The sequence below is a fragment of the Mytilus edulis genome, chromosome 2 (genome assembly GCF_963676685.1).
Source record: "Mytilus edulis chromosome 2, xbMytEdul2.2, whole genome shotgun sequence".
NCBI classification, from domain to species: Eukaryota; Metazoa; Mollusca; class Bivalvia; order Mytilida; family Mytilidae; genus Mytilus; species Mytilus edulis.
Genome location: NC_092345.1, coordinates 58,253,184 through 58,264,257, shown reverse-complemented (window position 1 = coordinate 58,264,257; position 11,074 = coordinate 58,253,184). Strand labels below are relative to the sequence as shown.

General features: G+C 32.3%; 1 protein-coding gene across 1 annotated transcript; it reads right to left on the bottom strand.

Annotated features, from left to right (window-relative positions):
- Positions 1 to 4,056: 4,056 nt before the first annotated feature.
- Positions 4,057 to 9,241, bottom strand: LOC139512508 (uncharacterized). The gene is made up of 4 exons (XM_071300152.1): positions 8,967 to 9,241; positions 6,730 to 6,879; positions 6,020 to 6,178; positions 4,057 to 4,658 (listed from the first exon to the last, which is right to left on the bottom strand). Exons 1-4 carry the CDS (start codon positions 9,193 to 9,195, stop codon positions 4,387 to 4,389), a joined length of 810 nt encoding a protein of 269 aa, XP_071156253.1. The 5' UTR covers positions 9,196 to 9,241; the 3' UTR covers positions 4,057 to 4,386.
- Positions 9,242 to 11,074: the final 1,833 nt, after the last annotated feature.

Below are 11,074 nucleotides of genomic sequence, written 5' to 3'. Positions count from 1 at the left end.
GTGCCATCACTTTGAATGTGGCGTCTGTTGTTAAAATGTCCACAAAATTATACGTGCATCAAATTACTTTGTTTGTCGCTTCCAGTATATAAACGGATTTTCTATAAACGTTGAAATAAAGAACGGTTAAACACGTTGAAACTGGCCAACATGTAACTATATTCAAGCTTTCATATACATGGTAAATCAAGTTACTAAGTACAAAGATGTATTGCTGCTTCACGGAGAACTGATTATAATGTACAGGTTGAAAATAACAGATAAAAATATAAGCATCATCTCACTACTATAGGAACCTCGAGATAGGAACTTATCAGGTCAGGTGCATCTTTAAGAAGAAGAAAATGATCATAGACGGCTTTCAACCTTCAGCTGTTGTCTGCTCTATGGTCGGGTTGTTGTCTCTTTGGCACATTCCCCATTTCCATTCTCAATTTTATTCATGTTCATTAGAAATATTCACAATCATTAGAAGGATCTTTACACGTTTGACAATAGTATCTATTTTTACTTTCCAACTTTGAAGCATATGCATAAAAAATATCAGATGTCCACAGCTGTATACAACTGCACGTGGCATAATTTGACATGTGATACACACAGGAACTTTCACGGGTGTAGATGGACCAGCTTTAAATAATGGGACCTGGGCACCATGACAATTTGTTGTTATTCTCACAAAACCAACTACAAAGTAAATTAAAAGAATATTATATTTACGACGACATAAGAGGGATAACCCAAAAATATTTTTCCGACATAGAATAAATAGATATATTCTAACTGTGATTCAAAACTCCGAAATCCGAAACAGCGTAGATGTTGCTTTGCTTAACTATCACCTTGGAATAATCATTGAAGCGAAGCATAGACGACTTTACAACTGTTTAGGTTTCGGAGTTTAACTTTGATAAATTACTTGTAGTGCGGAAGGACACGTACTGATTTTAAGTATTGATTTTGGTTCAGACATGATTATAATTGATAGCCTCATTTGTAATTGCACGCACGCATGCTTCTGATATTATTATTTTTTTTATTTTTAGCAGAATTATCTCATACGGCAATATAATCTTCCAGTTCTCTTTGTAAATATTGAAATGAAAATGGATAAATGACTATTGACAACTTAGTGCGTGTGTATGAGAGAGAATTTTCCCAAGGTTCTTATTCGATCATAAATTAAAATCTCAGATTTCTTATCACATATAAAGGTAACAGTAGTATACCCTGTTCAAAAGTAATAAATTGGTTGAGAGAAAACAAATCAGGGTATTGAACCAAAACCGAGGGAAACACATCAATTATATGAGAGAAACAACGAAACAACAGAAACATTGAAGTGCAACAAAAAAACAAACGACAATGCAACACAAATAGATCATAACAACTGCCATATTCCTGACTTGGTACTAGACATTTGAAGAAGAAAACTGGTGGGTTGAACCTTCGCGCTTTATTGCACTGTTAAATATACCGGTAATATGACAACATTACATGACAGGAATACAGTACAAATTAATGCAAGAACACCCAGGACAGAGAAATACACTAAAAAATAATATAATAGTACATTTCGACATGTTAACCACAGAATAACAACGAATACCTTAAATAAGTTAGGACAGTACACAAAAAACAGCATTAAAGAACTACGAACTATTAGGTTTGTAATTATGTTTTATGGTGTTTGTTTTTAACCCAATTACACAGTCAGACTAAAAATCATAGACATACTGTACCAGACTCAAGCTCGTTACTAATTCAAGCGACCAATAAAGCTACCGACCAATCATGTCGACCACTAAATTTAAAAAAAAATCAACATGTTAGAGAACCTTTCAGAGATATGTCTGAAAATCCAAAATTGACATTATGCTAAAACGTTCTACTAATAACAATTACGTGATATGACGCTTTTATATGTTTGATTGACCACAGATGTCTCATTCGCAAATAATAAGGGACGGACCAATAAATGCATTACCCTTTTCAGAAAGGAAACAATTAAATTTTGTTCACGTTTTATTTTAGATTTCAATCTTTCTTACAATTAACGTGAGTTGCGTGCTTGCTCAAAGTTTATGCTCTAAATCATTCAAAAAGTATATGAAGATTTTATATTTCACAGTAGTATATTTTTTTATTTAATCGAGATATTTCTATCGTTACCGAAAATGAAAGAAAAAACAATCAAAAAACAAAATAGTCTTTTTTTGCGGTTTTCAAAAAACTAAGATTGTTTACGTGAAGGTTACAATACACCATTAGATTGTATGGGCGCAGCCATTTTCTGAGCATAACATGGTATTCAGCATTAAAAGTATAGCTTATCCTAATTGGTTGATATGTGCGCCCGTTATTTTTTTTTATTATTAGAGACTTCGTGCATTCTGCATTATATCATAGGCCAAACAAATTATTTTCCTTAGTCTTAACGGAAATGAGATGTCTTTTCAACGCTAGGACGAGACACGTATTTTTAAATTCAAAATTGATAGGCATGGGAGATACATGTAAGTACAAAATACGTTAAGAATAGCAACACGAACCTATATTTTTTTAGACCAAAAAATACTGTCCGAATAACTTTTCTGTAATTCTAGCAAAGTTTCGTTGAAAAAATCAACTTTCTAAATTCTGCATCTCAAAAAAGGCTATCATTGTTGCCTAAGGGGAAATTAATTGTTTATTTCAATCTGAACGATATCATCATACAGAATATTTGGTCCTCAATGCTCTACAACTATGTTCGCAATTTTGGCCTTTTTTCTTCTTTTTTTATTAACTTTTATTGATTCGAGCGTCCTATTTTTCAGCACATGGGTGATGTCAGGAATTTCTTAATTATAGAGGGTAAGATTGAAAGCTATCATTCTTATCTTTCTCACATGTTCTCGAAAAATTCAGCACTACTTTATTTCGGACTAGTTCCAGGAAATTACTCCTAAAAAATAAAGGAACAGTTCCTTCTGATCTGATCAAAATATGACCTCCTGTATAAACAAAGGTCCTATAGTGACCCCAAATTTTTAAGCTTTAGTTTTTTTAGTTTTTAGTCTTTTTGATTTTTTTCCTTTTCGGCAAGAAACGAATATTTCATTTTGATGAAAATTTATTTTGCCATGTTATATTAAATCTTCAAATACTGCATTACTGATCATTAGAATTGAGCAATTACGCTTCTCAAAGAAATGGTTGGAAAAGATTAAAATTTAAAATAAAACTTAATTAAAATTATTTTACTTTTCCTTTCCTTTCAAAAAACTATATCTTTATAATATTTCGTCTCTTATTTTTCGCAAACATCTGTGGTCAATGAAACATTAAAAGTTGATATATTATAAACTGGTAACTATAAATTTCTTATTAAATGAACGTTGTAACATTGTGTCAATTTGTGATTCTCAAGTATATCTCTGAATGGTTATCTAACTTGATGATTAGCATTGTTAAGGTTTCTGTGGACCCTTTGGCTAAAATGGCTGAATATTCAATTTTAACGTGACATGTCACGGTACTTTTCTATCCCAAATTCATGTATTTGGTTTTGATGTTATATTGATTATTCTCATCGGATTTTGTTTAATGCTTAGTCCGTTGCTGTGTGTCTTACATTTTAATGGTGTGTCGTTGTTCTCCTCTAATATTTAATGCGTTTCTCTCAGTTTTAGTTTGTTACCCCGATTTTGTTTTTTTTTGTCCATAGATTTATGAGTTTTGAACAGCGGTATACTACTGTTGCCTTTATTTATTTATCTTGGGTATGTTATGCTTAAAAACTTTTCTAGATGCACAGGTTTGTCGATATTCAGAGTAAAATTTGTGGTGAAATCGCAGCCATTTTAGCCATGTATGCTTTACTCGTTTAACTTCAATGTAAATATTATTATTGAAACATGTCGGGAAAAGTGTTTGAAAACGAGTTCATGGACCCATCATTTTTTTTAAATGACCCATGACTTGACACTGTATGAAGAATAGAAATGTCAAAGAAACCAAAACTTTAAGTAATTAATGTTTAAAATTGTGATCCCAATTATCTTTGAAAGTGCATCAAGGTATATTTTATTGCATATTTGAAAAAGCTAGGTGAAAATTAGATTGTATGCAAAATATTCGTGAAAAAATCATGTGGGATAAAAACTGTACAGTATGCCTTAATAAACAATCAAAAATGGTTAGATATATTGCAAATTGGGTATTCAAATTCTATGTGCCAAAAGGACACTATGTTTACCCTTTCATTGGCAATATCTTGTGGCACGATAAACTATCGAATGATATTTACAAAAAAAAAGAAATATAAATCCATTACTTATATAAAGCAAAATGTAAAAAGAAATCGTACATGTACAAAACAAATTATTCATTTTGAATCAATAGTTAGATATACACACGTCTTTGTGATGTTATTGGTCTTCTACAACTTGGGCAGATATAACATCCCGAGTTTTGTAATGTTGTTGCACATATATTGCAGCATACCAAATGTCCACAGTTAAATATCACGTCACGTTGATTTTCAACACAGATAGCACATGTTGGTATTTGTCCTATTGTAGAAGTATTACTTGTGGTCCTATCTCTTTGCGAAGCAGAAGAAAGCAAAGGCGTTTGTGCAGTTGGGCAAGATGGCGGAGCTTCCTCAAAGTATCCTATCAAAATAAATGTAACACTAATATATAATGGGAAATGTATTTTTTGTATTTTCTTGTTTGAATTTTGTATAAAATAAACAATATCGAATGTAAGAAAGACAACTAAGAATTTAATTGAAACCACTCACCAACTGTAACATTTCATTTTTTGATACAAATATAGCGGATGATGGAAATGTGAAATTTCTATACGTGATATAATTTTCCAAGGCGATAGTACAGATTAAAGTACGAATATGAAATGTAGGATGGCGCCAAGAAACAGCTATGCAATAACAAACTAAACTCTGGAGAGAAACATGGTCTTCAGCAATATACATAGGTCTTTATCTATATAGTTCCAAATTGCAATAGTACAATTTGGAAATTAGTATGGCGTTCATTATCACTGAACTAGTATATATTTGTTTAGGGGCCAGCTGAAGGACGCCTCCGGCTGCGGGAATTTCTCGCTGCATTGAAGACCTGTTGGTGACCTTCTGCTGTTGTTTTTTTTCTATGGTCGGGTTGTTGTCTCTTTGGCACATTCCCCATTTCCATTCTCAATTTTAGTTCCAAATCTAGTAACAGTTGTGATTAAATTAAACAGAATCTTATTTCAACAACATACTCCTAAACATAAAAAACATTAGGCAATATAAAAGACAACCACCAATAAAATGCCTTACTTTGGACCATGCCATAAATAAATAGCGGTTTGAAACTAGGTTTTTGGGATATGAATAGTTTATCAAATTATAGGTACAAGGATTATAATTTAATACGTTTCGTCAACATAAGACTCATTATTGACGCTCAGATCAAAATATTTATAAAGCCAAAAAGTACAAAATTGAAGAGCATTGAGGACCAAAAATTTCAAACAATTGTGCCAAATACGGCTAAGGTAAGCTATGCATGGGATAAGAAAACAATATGAACCTACTATTCTTATCTCGAAAAGTAGTTAATCAAACGTTACTCGATAGAACATATTAAAACTCGTCTGGATATTTACGTTCCTTGTTCACACGATACGAGTCTGCATGGTGTCATGTCGTCTTTCACAGAAACAGTCCATTTTGGCTCCAAGTTTACAAGTACTCTTACTCATAAAAGTTGCAACTTAGCAGATGTTTAAAAATATATGGTTGGCCCAGTTGGCAAGAACACAGCTGGTACAACACTCTAACAGCGATCATTCATATTGAAAATATAAAGGAAAAAGGAACATCGTATCTATTGAACATTATCCTTGTTTGAACGGCTGATCAGACAATCAGCTGATAGATTTGCTCCATTTACATATTTGTAATGTACCAAGGAAATTTGTCGGCTATCTAGTAGAACATATGCCGTGTATCATATTTGTTAGTTACCTGTGCATCCATTCACACTTATTATTAACCACACGGTTAAGAAAGAGAGACAAGCAAGAACAACAATTGTAAATGAAGTGCCAAGATGGTGGTCTTGAAGAATGTGGTTCTTCCAGTAATAACCAGCGTAGATTGCAGCACTTGAACCTATAATTGTACCTATAACAAAGTGAAATACTAATTTTTCAGCACTGTAATAATTCTTGATTAAATATAGTTATACTATTATGAAACTGCGAACTCTCTGACCAGTTTAGTAAATATGGATAGTTCTATATTTCAGTGTCTGTCGTTGGTTTATGTCTGTCATATTTGTATGGCGTTTATTGTTTTGTTATACATAAGTACGTTAGTTTTTCAATATTGAAAAGTTTTAAATTGTGCATGTCAGGAATTGTAAGGCATGTTTTTTCCACCGTTGAAGGCCTTACGATTGCTTATAACTGCTTTCATCAACTGCATTTGGACTTGGTGGATTTTCAATGCCAATAGCATCACATCTTTATATCTTATATGGTATTTGCTGTCATATTATCATTTCTATGATCCTTTTGTTTTTTCTTTATTTGATTTCCTAACTTGAAGTTTATTTTGTACTTGGTCTTGGGTGTCCGCAATTAACATCACAACGAAAGCATGATCTTGTGCTTTTAAAACATAGTTGTTATTTGTTTACATTATAAATTAGTCTTGTAAGTTGTAACAATTACCTGTGAATAAAGCTAAATTCTGAAATATTCTTCTTGTATATTTTTGTCCTCTTGTCCTTGATGAACATGTGAACAGCAGAACGGATATGAATGTAGCTGTTGAACTGACGATTCCCACAACTTGACAAACATATGCTGCAGTCAACCAACCTGTTTGTACAAAATGTAATTCAAAACAATGCATTGAGAGACTAAACACGTATTTTCAAATAGCAGAATGTTTAGAGACATTAGTTGTTATGAATTATGATTATGAATGAACTTATTATTTGATGCAACAGTAGTTGTCAACCGAGTAGCAGATATCCCGTTCATAATACATGTGTATAACTAAACGACGGTTTAGCAAAAAGTAAAGCAGAAAGTGCTTCCTCTTTTGGAGCAGATGTAGAAGTTCAATAACAAATAATGCACAAAATTTTATCAGTTATTTGTGCCGGTTTGTTTTTTACTTCTATTAAGTCCTTTCTTCTTTGATTTAATTATGGTCACAAGTCAAGGTGATGTTATCTTTGTATTATTTCATTCCCTTTTGTATCTACATACCTTTTGATACGATAGTTACTACCCAAAATGATATTTGTGCTTTGTACTTGCCGTATTCCAAATGATAATCAACCAAGCGAGACGCATACTGCAACACTGAAACATAGTGCAGCGCTAGCACACAAACACAATGTAAAATCAAAACGATAATATTCGCAAAGTGTCTTGTATCTTAAAATTTAATCTTTACAGTAAATTCGAAGTATGTGCTGTTTAACACAACTATACATGGTTAAGGGGCTCTCGGGTCTAAATCATTTTTTTATAACATAGGATTTTGCTATATTTTTCTATAAAAGAACATTTACCTTATACTCAATAGAAAAAACAGTAAAAACAGGGGGTCACCGTTTATTTACGCTCACAATCTGGTTTCGAAAGAAGCATACATTTCCGTAGAGGAACTTTTTTCTGTTGAACTAATAGGAAAAAGAGGTAATATCGAAATGAAAAAGAACTTAATTACAGAAATCGCTCAAATTTTACAAAAGTTTAGTTTAGGTACAGCTTATTTGTTGAAAATTATAATAAAAAATATAGGTCACCGTTGAGCTAAAAAAGATATTTCAATTTTGGCAGAAAATTTGGAGCGTTCTCAATGATAAAAAACATTTCAAAAGTCATCTGGGGACAACACGAATTGCTTTTTTGAATGATTTTTGTACCATATGATAAAGTAACAACTACTAAGGGTAATAAATAAAATGTGTAATGAAAAAATAATTTATTTTTTTTCTGAAATTTTTGTTCCCTCGAGTCTCCTTAGTGGAAGATAAGACACTAGCAAACATTTAAATACTACCCCTTTATGTTGTTTTGAGGTAACACTTGCACTTAGTTACAGATGATTCACATGTATTATTGAGAGGAAGCCCCAAATTTGTCTAGCTATGATACATCGAATTTTAACTGTGTCATAATAAATATAAACACGAACGGCATAGGTTATAATATTTAAGATTTCAACGTGACCAAACGTCAAACTTAAACAAATTTTACGGTTTTATTTAGCCTGTTTAATATTCTTCGCCACCACATTCGTTAGGTACCTGTCACAAGCGAGAAGCCTCTGATTCAAGGATTGTCGCTCGTTGCTCGGGCATTTTTAAAGATAACTATATAGTATGGGTTTTATAGAAGAAATAATGTTATATATAATATTTTATTACATCCTCGTCCAATGTTCTGATAGGTGTTTCATTACCGGCATACAACATTTCCCTATCTCTATCTCTTTCCCTGTCTCTAAATTTGTAACGTGGGTAATATTATTCATACAAGATGTGGATTTAGGAGGGAGCCAAGGGTGACCAGCTTCCCCTTTTTGGGAAAAAATGTGGTTGATTATATGAATCACTGAAGTTTGATTAGAGCCCAAGCTTATGCAGTCAGTAGGCCCCCTTTTAAAAAATCTTGATCCGCCACTGCTTGGCATTGCATTTTGTTTCGATATTTAGTTGCCTGACCAGATGGAAGTTCCACTCGAACATGGTTAAACCAACTAAACAACATGTGATAGTGTGATACAAGTAATCACAGTAGCATACTAAGAGAGCACAGAGGCATAACGATATATACATGAGGAAATAAAATTATTATATTTATGTAATATAATTACAATTATTAATTTCTTACTCAATTTACATTGTATTTTAGAATTCGATATCGAATATGTTTAATTTTACACACACCTGTATCAAATAAGTCACAACACAGTACTGATACATCCATATCTGTAGGACGATGACATAGACAATGAAGTCCATGTTGGGATGTGGATGAAACTGACCACGTGTTTCCTGTAAAACCAACTATTTGAAGTATGATTCCAATAAAAAGGATCCAAAATGTACACTTTATACACCCAGTGCATGCCACAAAATTATCAATTCCCAACACTAACGTGTCTGCCACCGACATTATTTACGTTGTTCTAGTTTCATTTTCAGCTACTATAAAAAGAACTAACGTTATATTTTCAGAAAATTTTCCGCGGGAAGTTTGAAAAAAGCAGACATTTGCTTTGATATGCAAAGTTGATGATAGTATTGGTATATAATGGATAAGCAAAATTTATAATTTAATATCCAAAAGGGAAGTGAAAAAATATATAGTTTGTTCTGACAGAAACATCCAGAAATCATTCAGTTAATAATAATCCCTGTTCGGCTATATCCATGTTATAATGATGTTTTTTATTTATTCTTGAAGTCGAAATGAATTGCTCGTCCCGAGAAAATAATTTCAAAAGTAAACAAAGAAGTTTGGCCAAAAAGTTTTTCTGTTACAATGAAAAATCTTTATCAACATTAAAGTTTGATCAAGGTTGTACATATGTACACTGTGCTTAAACGGCTGTGGGTAACTTAAGTTACCCACAGCCCAAGATGGCGGACTCTAAACTCGTTGATATTTAATTCATACAAAATGTACCTTTTGCGACGTTTTTCATGCAGAATGTAAATATTTATAGGATTATTGAATAAAGAAATAACTAACAATTACCATAAATTTGTTAATATAGAGTTCACTAAAGCGCAAGGCCAACTTTAAAAAATGCATAAGACGTCCGTAACTTTTTGATCGAAACTAAGCAGACTGTCCGTAACTTATTTTTCAGATGTGGGTAACTTTTGATTTAAAATTTTAAGAATTATTTTTACAACAATTAGAAGACAATTAACATCATATTTGTAAAAGAAGAGAGGGACGAAAGATACCAAAGGGACAGTCAAACTCATAAATCTAAAACAAACTGACAACGCCATGGCTAAAAATGAAAAAAAGACAAACAAACAACAGCACACACGACACAACATAGAAAACTAAAGAATAAACAACACGAACCCCATCAAAAAACTAGGGGTGATCTCAGGTGCTCCGGAAGGGTAAGCAGATCCTGCTCCACATGTAACCTTCACGGTCGTTTATACTATCATTGATTTATTCACCACCAAATGTGATTTTATTAAGGCATAATACTTACACCACAGAGGTTTTATGTGGGGTTTGTGGTACTCGATCCTGGTTATGGTTTGAACTTTTATTAACTTACTGATGTGCGTCTTATCGACGTTTTCGATTCGCACCATGGCTTTGTCATACTCTTTAAATTTTTTTAGTTTAATTATCTGTTTGCGGTTTATTTTTACCTCTGTTTCTTTTTATGTGTATTTTGATGAATACCCTTTGACGCGGCTCGGTAATTATACATCCCACCAGTAAGTTATAGTGTTATGTTTTTTTTAATACGTTTCCTATTATGTTTTTTTTTTTATTTCTCTTTGTATGTTATCAGGGATTGTTAAACTATTAAATTACCCTGTTGTCTTAGTTATTTATATTTTCATATACTATTTCTAATTGTTACACTATGTTGATTGCTCTATTCCTTTTATGTCACTGAATTTTAACTATAATTGTGTCTTTTAGTTTAGTTCAATTTAATGAAATTTAATGCAACTTGCATACAAGTGAAATATGCAGCTAGCTGTAAAACTAGGTTTTATACTTTTTTACAAAATATCCTTTCTTCAAGTGTTCTCATTTACTGCAAATCTATAAAGTTCGAGAATCGAATGCAACAGGCCACTATAAATTCTAATCGAATCGTAATGTCATTGGACTTCGAATTAAGTGATTTTTCTTTTAAATCAATGGAAATTATTGTCTTTTGAATATAATTGTTTTTGGCTGAACCTTTGATAATTGTCATGTGATTGGGCCATTTTGGTCCCCCTCCCCCCCCCAAAAAAAACCAAAAAACAAAAAAAAAAACAAAAAACTAATGCCGGATTTA